Here is a 23,471-nt window from a genome sequence, read left to right as displayed (position 1 = left end):
CCTCAGAATCGCACGACGTGACGTCGAGTTATCGAGCGAAGAAACGCGACAACCGTGATCGGTCGCGATTAAAGTTTCACTTTCTTTGCCCGCTGCTCCCCCGCAAAACTCTCTACGATTTTCTTCTTTGTTTCAAAGAAGCGATTTTATTATCGTTATTATTTGTTATAATCTTTACCTTTCAGCTCACATCACATTTACTTTACTTACATTCCAAACTCTTTTCTTCCTAATCACTTTATGCATTCAAACGAGTAATTTTGCAAATTAATTCGCATCATCAAAATGCATATGTACATTGTATATCTACCTTTTTCTAACCGTATGCATTTTCTGTATTACAGAAGACCGGAGCGAGGATCAAGATCTATTCGCACTGCTGTCCTCACAGCACCGACCGGCTGATCAGCATTTGCGGCAAGCCGAATACCTGCATCGAGTGTATTCGCGAGTTAATCGCCACCATTAAAACCGTAAGTATCGTCGCTTATTTCGTTGCTGATTGGTTAGCAACAACCAAAATTAGAAACAATTCTTCTCGCTTTCGCTCGATCCCTCGCCAATTCTTCTCCAAATCCAAGAATCTAGAAACTCAAAAACACCCTTCAAACGTCGAATCGAACAATTACTACAACGTTCATTGATAGAAGCGATCCTTTAACATTTTATTCGATTATTTCAGTCTCCGCTGAAAGGCGTGAACAATCCTTATGATCCGCACAACTTCGACGACTACTATGCGGACGACTATGGCGGTTATGGAACGGGTGATGGTGGCCAAGGGAAAGGAGGCGGCTTTGGCGGTCCTGGAGGCCGCGGCGGCGGCGGTGGAGGCGGCGGTGGCGGTGGCGGTGGGATGCCACCGCGACGCGACAACCGTGCTGGTGGGCCAGGCGACATGAATCGCGGTTTTCCGCCACCACCGAGAGGTGGACCACGTGGTGGAGGTAGCGGAGGCGGCGGAATGTCTGGCGGGCCACCGGATCGTGGCTACGGAGGTAATTCTCGCGGAGGAGGCGGTGGAGGCGGCGGATACGAAGGTGGACGAGGTGGCTATGGAGGCAATAGGGGTGGCCCGCCGCCATACGCTAGTGGAAATTACAACGGTAAGAGAAGTTGCACCATATGATGAACTCTAAATGTTGAGAATTGTTTTTCTAGAGAGTTTGATAAAGAGAGGAGTTTGTACTTTGTGCTTTGACTGCATCACGCGTTTCTGATGGTCACCGGTAGCCGACGTTCCTGATAGTCATCGCTAATCGGCATTATTACGATAAGCGAAATGTCGGAACGCGTAATATCGATACCTTTTAATCTATTTCTGCGCCCCAAGGACGAAACGTAAACCTTGCGTGACAGTCAGCACATTAAGTTGCATTTGGCCGACATTGTTGTACGGAATGGCTTGGAATTGCGTTACAAACGGCCACTGGTAAACAACCGTTTGTAATTTTGACCGCGGTTAAATTTAATCCGCTCGTGAATCTTGGGCTAGAAGTTTGGAACAAATGGGGTGAATGGCGAAGTGTCAAGCGGCACCGTTTGCTCCGGCTTAGAGGATATCTATCATCGTACGATCGTTGTGTTTCACACAGGTGATGGATGGGGTATGCAAGGAGGCGCGCCAAACGGTTTGGGTGGCGGCGCTAACTCGGGAATGAGCGGCCCACCCATGGGTGGCAACAATCAAGGAAATCAAGGCAACATGGGTGGAAACAAGACCACCACTCAAGTCACCATTCCTAAGGACGTAAGTAGAATTCAAAAAGAATAGAATTGTACATTGATAGCCCGTTAAATCGATGGATGACGGATAATTTTCAATATTCTTCCTGTTAATAGCTCGCTGGTGCCATTATCGGCAAGGGAGGCGCCAGAATTCGAAAAGTCAGATCGGATAGCGGTGCTGGAATTACTATAGACGAACCGTTATCTGGCAGTAACGATCGCATTATTACTATAACCGGATTACCCAGTCAGATACAAATGGCTCAGTACCTGCTTCAGCAGAGGTAATTCTTTTATTACTTTTATTGTCTTCTTTTTTTTTTTTTTTTTTTTGTTTTAAATCTATACCTTTACTCTATTTGCGTACATCTATTATGTAACTCTTCAAGCATCTTAACATGTATCTTGACGTCGATTAACAAGTAATTAACATTTCCTGTACGTTGCGTGGTGCATTACAGTGCGTCTATGATTCAGCATAATCGAACCATTGTTTGTAACGAGTTTCCATTAATTCTACGTCTTTGTTTCTTGGCGAAGTATGTAATAATCCGCTTGTAAAGTAACTTTCGAACGAATCTGCGGCGCATAAACGCGCGCGTTCCAAGCCTTCGCAAAATGGGTAGGGAGCTTTTGTACAAACACGCCTCTATCTCGCCGCAATGGATAGCTTATAATGCGCAAACACGCGTTCCATATCTATCATGAGTATCGATTTCGCCACTTTTCCACAGTGAAACGCGAATCTCTTTTGCTAACCCCTTAACGCGTCACTTCGCTCCAAATAAAAAGTGTTGTCAAAGATTGTAAATCATGCGTTGAACTGAAAAAAAAAATATATATATATATAAATAACCTTTATATTTCTTTAATATCAAAAAAATTGGAAAGGCTCGTTAAGGGGTACGAAGAAAATTTGCTCGGTCATGTGCATAAATCGCGATCGAAACTCCTGCCAGATATTGCGCAACTACAAGCAAAGTGGTTTCGGAACGATAACAAGCCTCTTCACGTGCTCACGTTGCGACTACGCATTAACATACTTGGCTTATTACCGCGAAGCGATTGTGCGTCCAGGAGCCACCTTCCGACAAGCAAACGCCACCGAAACGGAAGAAATTAAACTCGCTTCTAATCGCATCGTATCACTTCACCCCGCACGAGGAACTAACCAAACGTCCCGACTAACCAAAACGAGGAGAAAAACGTGAGAAAACTGGGCAAAACTGGGAAAAAGTAATCGTCGCGAAGGTGAAGGAAATCGAAGGTGGACAGTGACACGGAGAATTGGAGAACACGTCTGCCTACTGCTACTACCACTTAAAGCTCAACGAGTTAAACAAAGGGGAAATCGAGCGCTGTTGCATGGAAGACTAGTGATTTTGTTGTTCTACTTTCGATATAACAAAAAATCACTAATCATCCTACAAAGGCGCTCGCGATCATCGGCTTCTCTTCCCAAGAATCTCCTGCTTTTCTGGAACTAACATCAAATCCCGCTGCGGCCTTCGTCGTGCGCGCCGACGAATTCTCGCGTTGCCGTAATCTAATCGTAACATTTCTTTCTAAGCTTAAGTGTTTCATCTTTGAATAAACTTAACGACGAGATATCCAATCTAACTGTGATGAAAATAAGATGAGCGAGGTTGAATGTATCGCTTGAATGGTAAATAAAAATAAATGTGTTTGATCGTCCTTTGTTATAAGCTTGTACATCTTTCGGCACGAAAAGTGGAAGACATTGTGGAATAGGTAATAAGGAGAGATAATCCGAAAACTTTACGTTCATTTAGTAACTAAAATAAGGCGAATGATACATATATATGCATATCATGGACTAACCATTTTAAATTAGTTGCGTCGTATGTATGAACATTATTACATTAATTCAATCAATCGCAGGCGTTATTAGCTATTTGTTTCTAACGAGATATTTCTGGTGATCTTTTGTTTCAGCGTGCACGAGAATGCAGACCATTATTAGAACATGGTGTTAAAGGAAGCATTCGGGGGGAGCCAAAGATGCGTTTATAATTTTTTTAGGGATACTTCTTCGCGTGAAAAGTGAAGATTAATTAAAAAAACGAGAACTCTTGAAGCCTTTTTTCATCGAAAGAAAAAAAAAAAAAAAAAAAGAAACAAAATAATATCACATATTATTGGCGTTTCTCCTTGTGCATTTGTGAGAAAAGAAAGAGGGAAAAACCAGGAAGAAGAGAAAAGAGAAAATAAAATCAGAAAAGAAAAAGAAAAAGAGAAAGTAAAGTCAGAAAAAAATGTTCTCAATAAATACTAATCGATCAAAGCAAAACGCAAGGAGAGACAGTCTATTTTGTGGACTTTTCCATTCGATTACACGGATTTACAAGTAAGAAACGCTTGTATGCCTACTTTTACGAGTTTAGAATCTTGGAATTGGCGTTCGAGGAACAGCCTCCTCGTGCAAAAAAGGCCAAAGAACAGCACTGTTTCTACGCCTGAGATCATTCTCGATCTTACGCATTTTTTCTCTCTCTTTTTTTTTTTTTAGTTATTTTTTTCCAATCATTTTATACCGTGTGTTTTTTTCCACGACTCTGGGCAAGCTTTGATACGATCATTTTTTCTTCTTTTATTTCCCACTCGTTTTATTTTCTTTTTTATTTTAATACCCGCAGAAGTCACTATCGAAGCGCACACGTTCTCCGAACCCTTTGTTCTTCGCTGTTTTACTACAGAAACCTCGTATAAACAAGAGAAACTTTTCTTGTTTTTTTTCTCATTTTTCTTTTAAAAAAATATCACCGATTTTGCAAGATGAATCGTGGTTTCTGACAGCGAAAGATCAAAGATCTTACAAGTAAAAATTTAAATCGTACATTCAGAAAATATATCGGTAAGATCGAAGGAAGGGAGAGGTTGCCGAGCGAATTAAATGGAAAAAAAAGAAAAAGGACAACGGCGAGAAAACCGAAGTCGATAGAAACACTATAATACGTGGATACTTTTTGTATATAATACACCATAAAAAGAAAAAAAGAAATTGAAAATAAGAGAAAAGAAATCGTTAACGATAACATGTCCTTTTTCTCAATCGTCATACGGCCATCTGTCTACTGCTGCATTACGATTATACTTAATTATTATTAACTATCGTAAGATCGTAAAATCGTAAGATTAAGCAGAGTAATTTTGCATCAATTTCACAGATCGAGCGCGTAACGAATGTTCGTGATCTTTTTCCTGCGGTATAACTGTTAAGCGTGTAAGAATTCTAATAATAGAGAGTGATAAGCTAAACTATTAGAGATGCAACTCCATTGGGAAATATCGCTATATAATACGAGATGTTGAATCAAAAGAAAACTTGCAACGAAGTCCGACGATGCTGCGTCATAGAAAGTAATAGATAACGCGTTCAAACGGAAACAAGAAGCAACTTTGAGAACGTTAAACTATAAGAATGACGATTACATTATAATATGTATATTATATCACATATACGTCACTCTTAGCGACGTATAAGATCGCTTTGTATCTTACGATCGTCGGTGAAAAGACGAAGAGCAAACGGAGCGAGGAAGAACTTTTATTCTGTGTATGTGGATCCTGTGTTTAAACGAAAAGGTTTAGTAGACATCGAATGTCGGGTTCGTACTTCCAAGAAGGGAACACCATGATGATCTCTCCGTATAGCGCGTCCAATGCACAGTCTTGCAGAAAACAAAGTAACGAAATTTCCTTGTAAATTACCACGAATCCCAATGTCGTCCCTTTTTACACATCTTCGAGCCCTACGATATTTCATCTTGTTTCCTTTGAGACTTTTATACGTTGTATCAGCGACGGGACACACGGATGTTCTCTTTTAGAGGTTGAAACATGAACAAGCATGCGAATTTTAAAGACAGATTTATTGCAAACGAAAAGGAAGAGATAAAAAAAAAAAAAAGAAAAAACAAGAGAAGAACAGGAAGTCGAAAAGCCGCCCTCAAGCTGGAACTAACTCGTCCTCTTTCCCTTCCTCGAAGAGACACTCTCAGCACCTTTACCCTCTCTCTCCTTCATTCCCTGATAGTATACTTAGTCACGTGACGAAAGTGAAATAGAAGAAAAAAGCGGAATCACTGCCCCGAGAAAGGGTTTTGATGACGCTACGAAGGGCATTTTTTTTAACGCATCTCGAGCAAACGACCTACCACGGTCGCCACGAAGCCGCCCTTTTCTCTTACGTCTAAGAAGAAATACCGATACCCCCACACCCTCTTTCTGACGGTTCACTCCCACAACGTCGTGTTTATGCGAAAGATCAAAAAGAAGATAAGAAAGAAAACGCGAAAAGGAAATCTTTTACGTCCGCGTGATCTCGAACAGAGAAGCGCGTGCATTTTCGTTCGACTCACGATTGTACCGTCTTTTTCATGGTTGTCGGGGAAAATGAGAAATGTTCTAGTTACAGGCTTCTCTTCCGTTTGCCAACAGCGAATTTGTTGCCGTTGATTCCGATTTATATTCAATCTATTTTTCTATCGTATCGCCAAGATATCGATATTTACCGCTTTAGGGGTTGAATTGCGGTTTTCTTGGAATCTCATGCAAGTATTTCGTGCATTTTGCTTTGAAACATTCGGACTTTCTGCCACGTGACATGGCAGTTTCCATTCTTATCGTTAACATGTTTCGAACTTCGACGAGTGAGTCGACGGCAGTTTTGGAAGGGAGGCAGGATATTTTTTCATTGCCCCGAGACCGACTTACGTAATAAGAATTACACGAGAAAACAGGCAACAAAACAGAGAGACATACATAAAAATACATATACACACACGAAATGCATGAGAGGGAGAGAAATTGGTGTGTTTTAGCGTGCGTGCCTGTGTGTGCGAATGCCAAGGGAAGACACGGTGGAAAAAAGTTTGTAATTATGATCAATGAAGGCTTGAACAAAGTTGAGACAGAGAGGGAGAGAGTGATGCGTGTACACAATTAAGATGAAAATGTGAAGAAGTGAGATAGGTTCGCTCGTATCACGATGTGTGTATTATATAAGATATACAGTTTACAATTATTTGTAATGGATACTTTTTATTTGTCAAATAAAAGTTAGTACAAATGAAAGTAAAATAGGAATGACTTTTTGCATCTCCGTTTCATGCTGTTACTTCTTTCCTGCCTGAGAACTATGAAAATTTCATTCACTCTTCCGTGGAAGCTGTTTTAAGTTTCACTAAGTGGAAGATTTCGAAGACGGTGAATATTAAATCGACGAGATTTTCAGACGAAGAGGACGCTATTTTTAATCGTCTTTGCCTCTGTGGGTATTATTTCGTTAATTAAATAACATTTCTACGAACAAGTCTCTACGTGCACAGCAGAGTAAAGAAACCTTCCATCGATATCACAGACGATAGTGTATTTTAACCGGCGTGTATTGAAGAGTAAATAGCGCAGGATCAGTGAATAAAGTATTCATACGATCATTACCATTACAATGGAATCGATACGCCGCTATTCTTCTTTATTCCATGCAGTTTTACTTGTAATTCGTTAAAAGAATCATACTTCGCTACAACATACGTATCGATTTAACGATAATTTTTAACTCGACGAAACACCTGGGTCAATCTGTTCGCATCGTTCGAACAAAATAATAATAAAATGTTTTATCACATTCACATATACGTATTATTCGTACTTGAAGATTACCCGATTCTCTGCTTGCCTTCTTTACCACGATTGAGCATGAAAAGACACGAGGGAAAATTGTGCGGCAGGTATCAACGTCAACGTCGAGCATTTCATGTCGACGTCAATTTAAACGTTTCCTTCATTTCCAGACTACGCTTTTATTCGAGACTACAATAAAACACTCAAACGCTTGTATCACGATCAAACAAACAAAACGAATACCACTATTTTTAAGTTGACGGGTATCTTTCGCATTTCTTTCTTGTATTATCCTTTGATTTCATCTTGCTATTGCTTGCTTCTCGTTTAAAGACAAAACATTTTGCTATTCTTTCTACGATACTCTGTTGTACCTTCTGCAGGTATCGAATTAGAAAATTGTTTCAAGTTGACGATAGTTTTACCGAAGAAATTTATCCGACAAATAGGATCGCGGCAAAATTTTTCGATCAAAACCCGACGAAATTCTTCTATGAAGCGCACGGATCAAGAAGAAATCCCTCGATAAAAGAATCATAGGCGTTCGAGTGTTCCACGTGGCATCGATCGCATTTCCTGGAACACTTGGTTCTCCTCAACAATTCTGATCGTGTTCATGCTGATGGAAACTGTCACGGTAAAGGGACGTTGGCGTGCGATGCATCATCGTCACGTAGGAGCTTCCTGAGGCCGGTGTGGCCGTCGGATTCGGTGTCGGCGTCAACAACGGCGTACCCTGAAGACTAATGACCAATGGAAGCGCGGTCGGGGTGCACAGGCTCATCGCGTTGCGTCCACCTTCCGTCACTGAACGATATCTCGCCGGCCTTGCTGACCTAGAAAACGTTTCTCCCTGCAGGTACATGCATTAAACGAGAGTAATAAAGGTCGTGGAACGATAGTAAAGTGTCCCTCGAGCCTTCTCTCCCTACAATCGGACGGTGGAACGTGCTATGGGATTTAATGGCTCGATGTCCCGTTCCCATATTTCTCGTTTTTGCGTTCTTTGTCGTTATTTCCGCGTAGATTTGTTTGCTTCTCGTAGAAGAAGTTTTTCGAAGAAACAACGACGACTCTTTTTTTCTATTTCTTCCTTTCTCTTTTCTTTTTGCACCTGACGTAGAAGTAGCTTCTAGAAGACCGACACGGAGAGACAGCGGAAGAAATCAAGTTTCAAGAGACGAAGTAAAGTTTTCGGCTGTTGAGTATAGAAAATTTATTCGGAAATGCTAGAGGAAAAGCACGATTTTCACAGAGAAAGGAGACCGTCTACCTCGATTTGTTAAGATCGCGAGAGGAATACGATACGATATTACGAATACGTAATTTGATAAAATAATGTTCCTGTCCTTTGTAGAGTCTTCTTTACCTAAGCGTTCGAGTTAATAACGCTCAACTTCAATCGGTTAAAATAGTCGTAAAATACTTTTGCACTCACCTGGAACACTTGCACTTCAGCAATCTGATGAACGCAGCCCTGAACGTTCTATTGAATATCGTGTAGATCACTGGATTGATGGTGGAGGACACGTAACCGAGCCACAGACACGTGTCGACCACGTGTACCGGCACCGAGCACTCGGGACAGGCCGCGAAAAAAATATTCAAAAGGAAGAATGGCGCCCAGCACAGCACGAAGGTGAAGAAAACCAGACCCAACACTTTGCTGGCTTTTTGTTCCGTTGCCACGGCGTTCGCAGCCAACGATCTTCTCTTCGTTCGTCCCGCGAGGAACCTAGAAACCCAAGGATTCCGATGTATGTTCGTTGAACTCGAAATTCACGAAGCGGTCGAAGTTCGAATTGACCACCATTTGTACATGCAAATGGATTTCCACGCTCTCGTGTCTCTCACGGGTGCGATTCGTTTCACGCGCAATCCTGCGTCAAGGATTTTCAGGGACGAACAATCTGTGCGATCCGCCGCGTCAATTTCGCGATTAAACTTTGTCAACGGATCGCGATAAACATTCAATTGGTTACACCTCGTTCTACTCTACTTTCGATCTTGTCGATTTTATTTCAGACATAAAGGAACGCAAACGAAGCGGCGGCAAATTGAGAAACTTTCGCTGGCAAACTAAATTCATCCGAAATCGATGACGCACCGTGTGCGTCGTGCAGCGGCTGTCTAATTTACACGTTGTTGTGGGAAGAAATTCGCGTTATCGTTATCAGCCGGTATTGGATACATCGACGATACATCGGTCGTAAGGGCGGAAACATCTGCTCAGGAGTATCGCAAAGAACATTTTACGAAATTAAAAAGTAGTATTGGCCGCGAGATAAATGAAAAGATATATAGAAGAAGAGCAGATCTTTGAAACGTCGGTTCCTGAAGATCGTCTTCCAGGCATTTCATTCGAACGAGTGGTAAAGTGAACGCGCCCTTTCAAACGCAGAAGCAAAATCTCGAGATTTTTGCCCGTCCATATCTCGTTTCGCGATATCTGGGATATTTTTTGACGCAACGATCGAGTGGAGAAAGAAATTCACCTGAGATTTAGGGTGTTGGGCGTGACGTTCAACTGCAACTTGAGGGCCCTCAGAGTGAAGTTCCTTGTTTCGCGGGCTATGTTCTCCGGCGTTTGTGTAGCCTGATCCACTTTCGACCTCAGTTTCGTCCCGGTCGTACTTCCGGTCGGGTTGCTGGCGCCGTTCAGGGCGAAATTCAGCTGCGGTTGGGATTTGCTCGGTCTCGCGCCCTTGCACCTGTTATATTTACAACGGGACAGAAACCCCGCGTTTAATTTAGTTAAACTATCACCGTTTCGCGAAAACAAGTTACCGGCCATGGTGAATTGCAACGAACCGCAACCGAATTGCAACGGAGGCTGCGCTTGTGAAAAATGAACGGGACACGGTAACGATGTTGTACGTTACGCCAATAAAGGATGCACGCCGAATTTTTCATCTCGAATTTTTCTATTGGGATGTCCAAAAAGGAGATTCGTAGTATCGCTAGCGCAAGATACGGTTTTATGGTGTTAAATACGGCAGCCCGCTGACGATTACGTAAATTTATTCCAATATAATTTATTAATCAGCAGTTCTATCGTGAGGTAACGTTGTGCCTGAAACATTTGGAAAGGAAGATTCGTATCCTATTTAACGTTGGATAGAAATATATTTGGGCAAACCATAATTGGACAAATAAATAGAAACGATAAAGAACCGACTAACACAAAAAATCCAATTTCTACGTTAGTTAATTGCGATTCTTTTTATCTTTCTCACTAAGATTCCGCAGTTTTCTCGTTCGCGTTTTAGCTTCCCTAACTGCATCCACTAATTTTCTTCCAACCCTTCCAATTTAGCGGAGCGTCTAGTCGCGAGTGAAATAAGCGGCGACTAACGAAAAAGATTTTTAATTCCATTAATGCGCCAGTGGAGTTGCGGGACAGTTAAGTTACGTCCGTTGGCATCCACAACGAAGGCTACGTTGCATTAGGTTAATTGGCACGATTAAAAGTTGTCGCCCACTTAACGGCATAGCATCAGACGTTCGGTTGTTCATGCACCGATGATGTTTGTCGCATAGTTCAAGGATGAAGATAAATGGAATTAAGGCGACGACGTGTGTTCAGAGGCAACGTGCGATCGCTTCCGTGACTGAAAAATAATTCTTTTTTTTTTAATCGCTCGATATATCGTTATTTACCTTTCGCTTCCGACACCGCCGGAAGTTCTCCACGTGTATCGCGTCGACGACGACGATGTGCTGGTTTCCGTAGTCGAAGTAGTCGAGGAAGCCTTCGTCGAAAAATATCTGCCTCCCAACCTTCGAAATTGATCCCGTTCAGGATGTTCCGCGACGAAACGAGCCTTTTGTCTGAGCAGCTGCACCGTCAGTATATACGTGGCTACCATGACGATCATGGGAATGTAAAAGGCGATCAGAGAACCGAACACGAAGAACGCCCTGTTGTTAATCACGCACGTCCCTGGTCGAGGCATGATATTCGAGGGATTTATTATACCTGTAAAATCACCAACAACTTGGACGATCATTCGCAATTACCTCATTGCTGTTTTTTTTTCTTTTTGTATATATTATTATAATTTACGATTTATAGATCCGAATAATACGTAATGGTAACTGCACGGAGAAAAAAAGTCGAGAAGGTGAAATAAAATTTTGCCGTCTGTTTTCGAGGAGATCAACTTTGAGGGTTTGTACAGCAGGTTAATTTTTGCTTAAATATTTTCAGTTCCTATTTCTTTTTAAACAGGTTTTTAAACGAGAAATTTTTATTTTACATTGACGGTTAATTTTCGCGCGTAGAGAAACCATTACCCTCTCCGTTGTTTACTCGTTTAGTTTTCTCTCTAGTTGGAGATTAGGCAAATTCGCCTACATACACTTGGCAAGTTTTTAAACTCGATTCCCTCGAAAATGTAGTCTCCGACGGAATTTTGTTATTTTTCGGTTTCGTCTTAGTTCGAGCCATGGAGAATTTTCTTGCCTTCGCTTGAACCACAAACTTATACCCACGGTGTATTTGTAATTTACAGATTTGCGTGACATAAAAATACATTGTGCGGAATGTGAAATTCAAAATTGCCATTCCAATGGCTTATAAATGAATATAGAATGCAGATTATGGCAGAAGGTTCGGAATTAACGAGACAGGTGAAAGCTTATAGATGCGATGCGATGCGATTCATCTTCTTTCCTTCGATTTTACGATTCCTAAAAAAATCAAACACCAGCATCGTTTGGGTAAAACCGTAGTCGTTTATCGACCTATCCGTGTCCTGGTTGCATAGTATTTGGAATAGTTTCGAATATCGAGCAGCCTTCGTTGGATAAAGGGGCAAGAAGAAGAGTTGGCGTAAAACTTTTCCATTTACTCTGGTACTCGACGAAACGTTTAAAGGAAACCGATTTCTCCAAGTGGTTCATCCGGTTTACGTCTTCCGGAACGAGGTTTTTTCGAATAGCGAATTTTTCGATTATTGTTTCGAACGAGTGTTCGCTCCGAATTACTCCGACGATTCCACGCTATCGACTCACGTAAGAAACGCGATCGTGCGTTGTTTTTTCGCCACATACCGCGTAATTGCGAGTCGGATGCTGCAACCTACAACCTACACTCGTCAATGTTATGCTAGAGAAATAGAAAATTACATCAGCTATCGGCGCTCGTTGTCAGAGTTAGCTGAAATCAATAGGATTTTTTAAACAAAAATTCAATACCACGTTGTAGGATTTCAAAGCTGCAAGTGGCCGTGACAGTTGCTGTATTTTCGCTTAGAAGTAAAAATGTAGGTATCGCTAATTTCCAACGTTTAGTAGAATTTATTTTACCTAAAACTGTGATGGAACTAGAGACCAACATGGCGAGCAACCACACGGCCGCGATCTTGAAGCCGACCATCCGCTTGGTGGACGTGTGCCGTGTTCTCAACGGGTTACGGATGCCCAGATACCGGCCCAGCGAGATGAAGCACATGTGCATTATGCTGGCGGAACACGCTAGCACGTCGCACGTCACATACACGTTACACCAGAGAACTCCAAATGGCCAGTATCCTGCAACATTCAACAAAAATAACTCGAGCAGAATTTCGACAAATTTTTACGGTTCCGATAAGAGACGTACTAGCGTCGAGAATATCGGAATGCGTTTGATTCCACGAGCTGCCAGCCTTTCGGTTTCTCCAGAAATTGCCTGTCCGTCTGACACATTCGTTTCTAAGCGTCCTTATCTGGACGCAATCCATTATTAACTGGATACTTGGAATAATTTAGCGTTATCTAGAGACTTAGTTCATCTTTGAGCGAACACGTTCTTTCGAATTCAACTCGTCCAACTGTACAAGTTAATCTATTCTTCCGTATATTCGCCATATACCTTTTACCCTGAACTGCGAGCTCCTTGAGTTTCCCACCGATCGTATCTCGCGATTTTAATTCCTCGAAACCGTTCAAAATGGTTTTGCTACAAGAATTTCCACTTATTATCAAATGATCGTTCCGCGAGCTACAAACGCGGCAGTAGTCAAAGATATAGAGGAATTCAATTTCGTTCGTCTTTAATTTGTCCAACATGAACGCGACGCCACTGGTTCTTTTAACTTGGGCGTAACGCTGCGCTGTCAAAGTTTCCTTTTGATGGCTAACTTAGCGAATTTTCGAGATTTTCACGCAACTTTCCGTCCGCATTCCGGACACGAGCCCGACGCGTTTAATTATCGGTTTACCTTAAACTAAATATGTATTCGTACGTGACGCCTTTTGCCATTTTAAAGATGTACACATGTTCATCCGACCTCTCTGAAACACGAGCAAACTCGGAGGTTACACTCAAAAGCACACAAAATGCCACGAATGTAAACCGGCTGTTAACGTTGAAGTCCTTTGATGTTGTCCGTTTTCACGTGCATCTTGCGAGTTAAAATTAACAGAATTGCGCGTTTCACGTCAAAATCGAGCAGATTCCGATGACAGACAATTAACTTTACGATACCGAGAGTCTCTGTCGAACAGCTTTATATTCGACGGAATAAGAAGGAAGTATTTCCCTTGGAAATTCACGATCAAGCCGATGATTCTGCTTTGACGTGGATTCTAAGCAAATACCTTCTAAGTTTAAGAGTTATCGTAAATTCTTCACGAGGACGGAGCTATTTAACTTCAAGCTTCCGAGGTCAAATTTTTTAATAACTAGTTTAGAAAATGAAGGTCGAAAGTTCCGTGGCTAGCCTCTGCGGAGTTCGTTTCAGCTTTTTTTTCTTAAGAAGCCTCAGTCAAAAAGAAATTGCAAAAACAAGAGATTCGATATCAGTCGTTGTAACCACTTTATAGCAGGTTCGGTGGTTTTAGTATTAATAAGAACGAGAGTAGAAATTTAAAAGAATATTTCGTGCCAAGTAAGTATAATAATACAGTAGATAAAAGAGCTATTTGAATTAATCTGATGGAGACTTTAGGTTCTAAAAGTCGTATGATACACAGATTGTTTCTATATTTGGTCTAAAACGATCGCGGTTAAAACTATATGAAATATCACTTTTTTATTGTGTTTAAAAAAGGCGAGGCTAAAACTCGAACTTTTCTTAGAGTAAGTCAAGAAATTCGGTTTCGACAAAAAGATGCTGAAAAAAGGACCTACTCTTGCAAGCTCAAGGTTGAGGATATCTGAAATCTTTTGGACGAACGTTTAATTCGATTAATTACTTGCTTGCGAGGAGGATGCCTTTTGCCCTAATCTTTCATTTAAAATGCAGAAACTTAGCGAGTGCTACGATTACGTTTGCCCGCGTTATATCGCGATACTTCCTAATTCGAAGTTACGGGTGACGCGTGGAGACGAAACGCTGCACTTGCTCGCATAAACTTGTACGTAATGAAATTCTTTAGGGGTAGACCCATCGACGTCGCGACGCCTACGAATTAGTAGCAAAGATCGTGCACATTTTCCGCAGGATTAATTGCAACTTCCAGACAAATGGTTAGCCTCGAGCCTCCGCAAGGAATCGTTACCTTGATCGAAAAAAAAAAAAAAAAAAAAAAGCAGAATATTCTACGCATTTACATCGCTTCACATTATACGATTTTCTGTGCTCTTTGAAAAACTCTCGCCTCTTTGAAGTTTTGCGTGGTATGCATAATACACGATTTTATTATTTACGTTTCATCTTTCGCTATGCGCGAGTCGCGGCTCGCTGCGAGAAAAACTTCCGACTATTCGAGTAAAGATGTTTCTCGAGTATCAAATACGTAAGTTTGTGTTCGATCGAATCGCCAGTTTACTCAGAGGATTGCATAAATGTGGTTTGTAACAGGAAGCCCGAAGAATAGACAGTTATTTATTAAGTTAGAATTAATTATTCATTCGACTATTTAACTATAAAACAACGGAGGAGGATATATTATCTGTCTACGAAACGTGTGGCAAAATATTGTCGACTTGGAAAAGTTTGATTTAGATCGAGTAGTTTCGAAGCTTTAAATCATTCGATTGGCGAATACTCGCGAGGCTGGTTCTCGAAGGAAATAGGATGTGTTCTATATAGGAGGAAAAACGATAGCGAGGGGCAAAGATTCTCGTACCCTCGAAGATATTTGTTGACGGAGTCGCGGAGAAACAATTCCAGCGGCGAGGACAGTATGCATATTCGCGTCGACGCGATATCCGCGCCGGAAATGCAATTTCGTCACTTCGCTCGGTACGACGTTCACGTAGAAATTGCGCGTCCTTTGTTATTTCCTTTCTGACCCCGATTGTAATCGTGTTCCCGAAACGATGACACGTTTTGTGTGATAAACGTATCGACAGTTCCGAGAACGGTTTTTCCATTAGGTACGCTTTCAAATTTATTTCTCGTGACAATTCCTTGCCTTTTTATCCCGACAATATCGCTGTATTACGATACGTTTACAGTCGGGAAATCGAAACACAGTACACAGTCTTTCGCCATCTATCAAATGAAAATATTTTACTTGTAGGAATCAATAGGATACTTAAGCATTTAAATTGATACTACCCTGAAAGGAAATTGGATGCGCTAAAATTCCCCAGAAATTCTTAATGGCATCGAGACTCGGTGAACGTGCAAGCCAGATATAAAATTTGAATAGCATTTTCTCTGTGCTGTCCTGCATATATATGACATTTTACTGTAATACTGTAATTTTAATGCACTGATTAAATCAAAACGAACGATATTGTACCTTAACGCAATTTTCTATCAAATCAAGACGAACGATGTTCGCAACTATTCGGAGATACAAAAATTCTCTTTATACGTTTTTCTGTAGTTTCCACCAAGCTCCATAGTCCAACAATATAGAATCTATCGTTGACGGTCTAACATTTTGCAGAATATTGCACAAAGTTGGGACTTTGCGAGCGATACGCAGTAGTACAATCTGTTTATAGTCAGACGGGATCTTGACGTATCCATTGCGTCGTTGCGATTATTTTTCATCGATTTGAAACGTTAACACGATCATCAGCGAATCTTGAACGAAGTAAATTATTCACGAATGAACAATATATTTTTTTCTAAAGATTATTAGCTGAGAGAAGGGTCCAAACATTGAAATAAGGAGCGCATTCTCGAGCCCCTCGAGTTCAAATTAATATTTCAAGCCGGGCGCGTTAGACTAGCGAAAAAGTAGGTTAACGAGCTAATTGATCGATTCTAATTAATACAGCAAACCGGTAACTTTCGTCGAGCCACTCTTAGATGGCTTTAAAAGAACGTGCTGATTAGTCGTAGAAGCTTCGAATTAGTGGAACTCGTTTCGTTGTGCTCGAATATGAAACGGATCACAGGAAACAGCGTATGAAAATATCTCGTAAAATATCGCCCAGAAACGACCATACATTTGCATGGATAACGAGACATCTTGGAGATGTTTTCGATGGAAATCCTGTTTTCTTCCACGAGCTTGTATATCGAAAAATATCGAAGATATTGGGCGGTTATCGGTGAATTCGAAACGCGGTCGGTGTCTATGTTTATGAGGATTATACATAGAACGGATTTAGCCGACGGAGCTTCTCGGATATTTCATTCTATATGGAAAATGTTGGGAAAATTTTCAAATACTAATATTTGATAAAAAAATGCACAGCGACGAATGTCAAACAACGAGCCCTTATTTATAATAATCGGAATGATATTTATTCGATCAAAGTAACGGACGATACATTTTTTACTGATTTATTAATAAAATTGTAACGGTAAAATGAAATACGCGATAAAATTTAGCATTCGTTGGGTCTCGAAACAGAGGGCAGGCGAGAGGCGTGCTCCACTAACATGATACCGATTATCGAATTCGCAGTCAAAGGGAAAATAAAATTTCGTTGCATCGGGACAAACTCTTCGATCCAAAGCGTTTGTACGTCCGGAAACGTAAGATCGAGAGTGTGTAGTTCCATATTTTCTCGTTCGATGTACGTGTAACTTAACCCGAAACACCGAGGCGGATAAAGAATCAAAGACGGAGCTCTCGCTGACATATTTGCCTTTCTTGTCTCGCTCAGCTCGTCATTTCTCACGCCTAGAAAGCATCGAGAATTTCGTTTATTTGTCAGAACGATCCTTTGTACGTACCAAGGATCGCATGCATTATTTATAAGACGACAACGATGATCGCTGCTTTATAGGGGAACAGATTTCAGTTTCTGAATCTCCTGATACGGTTCTGCGAAGATCCAGATGTTACGATCGTAAAAGCTTGTTTTTGGGGAATTCGTTGTACGAAAAGCCTATTGCGAGAAAACGTAGGGGATGGTAAATCTATTTGGAAGCGATTACTTGAAAGAATTTACGACGGAAAATTACGTCATAACTCGGTATGGTCTTTTTATGATTATGGTTAATGGCAGTTTGAAAGTAGAAAGAGAAACGATAGTATATGTGTGGTATACGTCGGTAAGTAGAATTGGTCCAAACGTAGTCAGACGGGAACACGAGCTCGAGCGAATTCCTACTCAACTGGCAATGTGCTGTTATCTAGATTCGTTTGTAAATCCTTCAATTAACAGTTATCTTTATTGCTACGCTAGCGTTACAAAATAGAAAGCGTATGTTACATAAATATACTGCCGTTTAAAAGTATCCAGACACTCGCTTAGTTTGACAAAGTGCATTTTAATGATATATCACAGAACGGGTATATGTAAATTAAACGATAATATTTAATACGAAAATACAAGATAACCTGATTCATACGGTTAGAAAGAGACGAAATGAACGAGATAAAAATATAAGGGACCTTGCGCGTCGAATGAGATAACATAGAACCTTTTCGTGCAAGAAAACGTAAAAGTTTTTTCGCAAAGAAAGCTACAGCAACCTTCCCTCATAAACGTTCGGACTAGTCGGAATCCTGATCGTAATCTGAAATCACCCGTGAGCCTAATTCATGTCCAGGCCTATCATTCGTACGACCGGACGACATTTATCTACTTTGTCCTTCGACACGCGGTTGGAATTTTCAATGCAATCCTGACCTCAGAATTATCTTATCGTCAGTTTCTGCTCTTCCGTCTGAGTCAGCGATCACCGGTTCTAAAACAGCTCCAATCTTTCGTTTCGATGGTCTTCGAGGTTCTTCAAGAACACCCTCGAGTATAGACCGAACCGTACCAAAGGATTTTTTCTATCGATCGAGAGAATATCTTTAACTTATATTCATTATCTCTGACTATAGAATTCAAATTTTGCCATAGATAGGTTTAGGGGCGAAGATACGCCTTTTTTATGGCATTCTTCTAGGCATTTAAAATACTATTGTTATATATATATATATATATATTTATTTATTTCCGTCTTCCCTTCGGTTCTTGCGAAGATTTTTAGTTACACATACAAAGTAAATCAGAACGATAACTATAACACTTACACACGAACAAAGATATATACGTAAGAAATCAGAACAGTGCACGTAAACCTACTTATAAACAAAAACAAAAATTTATTTCCGCCTTTCTTCCGGCTCTTGCCAAGAATTTTAGTTACACATATAAAGTAGATCAGAACAATAACTATAACACTTACACACGAACAAAGATATATACATAAGAAATCAGAACAGTGCACGTAAACCTACTTATAAACAAAAACAAGCACAATATAACATAAACAAAAACAAAAATTTATTTCCGCCTTCCTTTTGGCTCTTGCCAAGACCTTTAGTTACACATACAAAGTAAATCAGAACAATAACTAAACACTTACACATGAAGAAAGATATATACATAAAAAACTAGGAAAGTGCACGTAAACCTACTTATAAACAAAAACAAGCACAATATAACATAAACAAAAATAAAAAATTATTTCCGCCTTCCTTCCGGCTCTTACGAAGACTTTCATTTACACATACAAAGTAAATCAGAACAATAACTATAACACTTACACATGAACAAATATATATACGTAAGAAATCAGAACAGTGCACGTAAACCTACTTATAAACAAAAACAAAATAATCATAGCTTAACCTAATTTCTGTTAGCTATACAACCACCTATATCTATCCTTATGATCCATTATTCAAAATACTAATATTGATAAATTATATCGTAAAATATTTTATTATACAGTATTAAGCTGTGGCAATTTCGGTCAACAGCAGTTGTCACGTTAATAAAAATTAAGCTCTAGTTGTTAACGATTGGAACGTACCTGGAAAATACCTTTGAAAAAAAGATCGTGAAAAGTGAATTTCCAACAACCTAATTAATTACACGTTACATTATACTTACATTAATGATAACACGTAAATTTTAGCTTCCGTTGATTTTACGGTCGCGTTGCATAATATCTGCCTAGTACGAACCTTTCACTTTAATTCGTCCCTTTTCATTCCTCGCGCGAAAGGGAATAATTTCATCAGGATGTTTGTTGTTCTGTGAATGAAAAATTCGTTCTTCTTGATGAATGACGAACGCAATTTCCGGGAACGAAACACGCCAAGTCGAAAATACATCGACTAATTCGCGACCTCGTTTCCGGTTGCATTAACGCCGAAAACATATGACAAGGAAGCTGTTGGTTTTCACAGCTAGAAATATTTCATTCTGTCGACAGAACCGTAACCAGCGAAGGAATGGACAAATGAAAATTCCGCTATTTTCCGACAAAGTTTCCAGCATTGGTCAGGACGTGATCTTGATGTCGTTCGACGGCAAAATAGACCAAGCTGTTTCAGAATCACGGACGTGGCATTACAATTTCAAACGCGCGCGAAAGAAACTTCGTGGACGAAGTTAAATCGTGCTAGGAACGGACTCGGCTTAGAATGGAATTTTTCGTAGCCATCTTCTACTTTTCGGAACGTCGTTGAAAAGAGTTGGAAAAGTGATAGAAACAAGGCAGGCAAATCAGTCGGGTGCTACTTTTGAAACTGCACCCCGGTTTGGAATATCTCCTTTTAAAATTGCTACTAACTCGACTGTGTGCTGTATAACACACAATTCGGGATAATAGGCGATGTAATATTATTTTCTTTTGTCTCTGTTTGTCATCCATGATCTTAATATTACTTCTAACAAAGTAAATAAAGCATTAAGATTTCAACAATGTCGAATAATTGTACATACATACTCGTCTTCTTCGTAACTCTAATAATTTTTACGAAATTTCATTCCAACTACTATTGTTTGAAACTGTTGAAGTGATCGCCACTTCTAAGAAAACTCTACATCTGGTCTTCGGTTTTCTCAAACGCTAAGGTCATCGATAGCGCATAGACGAAAGAATGCGTCGATAACAGACCATAAGCGGTACACGTGCGACGTTGGTTTCGGGGTTCTTTTAGTCTCAGGGTAACGTTGCTAGCGTGAGGATCTGGACCAGCTTACATTGTATTCCACACTTTGTACTTTCATAAAAGATATAACTTAGAAAAAACGAAGCCACCCACATGCTATATTTATTTTTATTTTATTTTTTTTTTTCTTCACCAATAAGATATAACACTTTACCAAATGTCCATAAGGACAAATTGTAAAATAACCAAAATAAAAAAAAAAACACTTTGTACTTTAATATTCACAATATATATATATTTACAATACCTTACAATTTACCCACATACACCGAATAACCTTAACAGAAACGAACTATTGTTTTCAACTCCGATCTACCTTCGTCGTATTACGTAAAGAAACGAAACTAATTCCAGGATTTTTACGTTGCATCGATAATATTCGCGGCGGCGAGCAGAGTCCACGAAACTCGTCGAATATCGTTCCATCGGCGACTCCTTATAGATAAACGGAAAAATACACTTAACCTCGATATCCGCTGTCGTAAAGGTGTCACAAAGGTGTTGCTCATTAGTAGTTAAAAAATCGAGTGCCACTAGAACTGAAACTTACGATTTCACCGGGATGCAACGTTCTACTCGAAATCATATTTTTCCAATAGTTTTCTCGACGATCTCGTTGCAAGAGGCTGGAGTAATAATTCACTGCGACGCGGTTACAATCGACCTCGGCATTTTTCCCTTCGGGACTCCATTAACCGTGCCGCCCATTACTTCGCCCCTCGATATTGTCGCTAGACTCGACGAAAGTCGAGAGGCAAAGTGGCAGGAAGACGTTCAAAGGGACGCTTTAAAAGTGGATCCGTACGATACGAGGCATACTAACATTTTCGATCATTTGCATTCATCTTCCAAGCGAAAATCGCTTCGAAAATGCAAACGCAAAGTTGAGAACCGATCGATTCGTGAGATTTTGTCGGTATATCGGAAGTTTGGAGTGGAATAACTGCTAGGAACTCGGGAACCAGCGAGCAATTAGTTCATCTGCGGGCATTCCTCGTGAAGGAATTTTTCGAAGCAAAATAGGGAAAGTTCGTGCACGATCGTTGAACTCGAATTTTCTAACGAGCCAGCGATCGTACGCTCGTGGCTAGTTATTTATTTTCCTAAATTGCGGAATTTCTGCAACGAAGATGTTCCGCGGTTTTGCGTGGAACTTTCCTTTTTATCAGCAACTGATTAAACTAAAAGGTCGTTTACTAAGAAGTTTGAGTTGCTTAATATCGTACCTCCATTTTAATGCCGCTTTCTGTGATTCTGGGAGAAAAATCACGGGTATAGAAAATAAATATAAAAACAGAGATGAGATATGTGGTTATAGTTATTATTAACCTTCGTATATAGGGAATAAAGGATATTTGCGAATCCGTTTCACGAGAGATATTTTATGATAAAGCGTTGTTTTTGCATTTCATTGCTGTACCAGTACTTATCTACTTTATCGTCGATATGTTAAGATCAATGAGAATAAGCTAATGGTATTGCTCATAAATAGCTTGGTTTACCTTGCAAAATACGATTGGGTATCGAAAAAAGCTGTCAGGGAAGCGAAGAGAATAAAATCCCTTGAAAACAAATAAATTTAAAAGGTGTAATCGAGGAGAACGATATTTCGATGAATTTTCGCCTGTTAATTTTCGTTTATGCAAACGAGTCATTAACGAGCGGACTCTGAATAATAAAACAAACAAAACGAACAAGGAAATAAAGCAGCAGAAGAGCAATCGGGAAACTCTGATTGCCGTCTAATTGGTTTCATTGAAAGTTCGTAAAGGAGTGTTCGAGGCTGTTGAAGTTTTCATTTATAGATTCGCCTCTACAGAAACGAAAATTCGATCGCCGTAAGGCTGGACAAATAATTCGTAGTAAGTAACAAGCGGATTGGGAGGATACCATTATTGGGAAAATTGAAAGCGGATTGAATTAGATTTCTGGTGCTTTTAGTGATTCCGTAAATCTTTGACTAAAATTTGGTCATTGTGGACACTGAACCCGTGAAATCGTTTCAGCATCCGTGTGAAACGGTAGCCGAAGCTTTCAACAACTTGCGGTTTTATTGGAAATTTCTTTCGTTCAATTCCACTCGTATATCTATGTGTCTCGGCCAATTTGTGCTACGTCTAACAATTGCTGTTCATACGAAATCAAAATTGTTATAAAATTGATATTTTCAACATCGATCAAATTTTCGAGAAAGTCTTGAGTGGAGATACCACGAGAGGATATCATAGCATTTTGGACGTAAAGATATAAATCGCGCGAAAGAGATTTCTTACAATCTTCAAAAATCGTTGGAAATTGGAGTCCAGTGTTGTGGACATCTATTGTTCTTGCAAATGATATATTTCGTTTCTTAGAATTTATCACCTATCGTATACAATTTATTGTCTATCGACAAGGATATATGTATTTCTTTTCTTTCTTTTTTGTGTGAATTCAGAGAGTTGTCACGGTTCGGTTAGATTCTTTGCCGCGTCTGACTATGCGCTGACTCGTTCCACTTAAGAGCGTACAGACCACAAAGTATGCTACGAGAGACGATTCTAAAACGAACGAATGATGCAACGGGCAATTCTTCTGAATGAAATCAGAGTGCCGCAACAGACGCAGACAAAAATCATCGATCGCTTTGCAATAATATTATTTTTCTTACTGCAGCTTCATTACTACGATAAAGAGTGAGATGTAGTAAATGTAGTAAAAAGTATCATGTGGCGTAAGAAATCCTGTTGGTGACTGGAATTGACACGAAATTAACGATAAGACTTTTCCGTATTTTTGTCATTTTTCCGATTTACAAC

General features: G+C 40.1%; 2 protein-coding genes across 15 annotated transcripts in view; one reads left to right on the top strand and one right to left on the bottom strand.

The window, feature by feature from the left end:
* LOC132905968 (heterogeneous nuclear ribonucleoprotein K) overlaps window positions 1–6,831 on the top strand; it is a 92,916-nt gene extending 86,085 nt beyond the window's left edge. For all 7 annotated transcript variants that reach the window (XM_060957765.1, XM_060957761.1, XM_060957764.1 and 4 more), the window contains 5 exons: window positions 345–473; window positions 683–1,106; window positions 1,596–1,750; window positions 1,843–2,012; window positions 3,685–6,831. In XM_060957765.1, the coding sequence (XP_060813748.1) occupies window positions 345–473; window positions 683–1,106; window positions 1,596–1,750; window positions 1,843–2,012; window positions 3,685–3,712 (906 nt within the window). In that variant the 3' untranslated portion in view covers window positions 3,713–6,831. The remainder of the gene's footprint in view (window positions 1–344; window positions 474–682; window positions 1,107–1,595; window positions 1,751–1,842; window positions 2,013–3,684) is intronic.
* LOC132905963 (5-hydroxytryptamine receptor 2B) overlaps window positions 6,773–23,471 on the bottom strand; it is a 37,025-nt gene continuing 20,326 nt past the window's right edge. For 7 of the 8 annotated variants that reach the window (XM_060957740.1, XM_060957739.1, XM_060957737.1 and 4 more), the window contains 5 exons: window positions 12,685–12,909; window positions 11,035–11,353; window positions 9,870–10,085; window positions 8,813–9,109; window positions 6,773–8,210 (listed from right to left, as the gene is read on the bottom strand). In XM_060957740.1, coding sequence (XP_060813723.1) covers window positions 7,970–8,210; window positions 8,813–9,109; window positions 9,870–10,085; window positions 11,035–11,353; window positions 12,685–12,909 — 1,298 coding nt within the window. In that variant the 3' untranslated portion in view covers window positions 6,773–7,969. The remainder of the gene's footprint in view (window positions 8,211–8,812; window positions 9,110–9,869; window positions 10,086–11,034; window positions 11,354–12,684; window positions 12,910–23,471) is intronic. The other variant, XM_060957745.1, reaches the window with a different exon arrangement.

The sequence above is a fragment of the Bombus pascuorum genome, chromosome 4 (assembly GCF_905332965.1).
Source record: "Bombus pascuorum chromosome 4, iyBomPasc1.1, whole genome shotgun sequence".
NCBI classification, from domain to species: Eukaryota; Metazoa; Arthropoda; class Insecta; order Hymenoptera; family Apidae; genus Bombus; species Bombus pascuorum.
The sequence above is the reverse complement of the archived record's forward strand: the minus strand, read 5'-3'. Positions and strand labels throughout refer to the sequence as shown.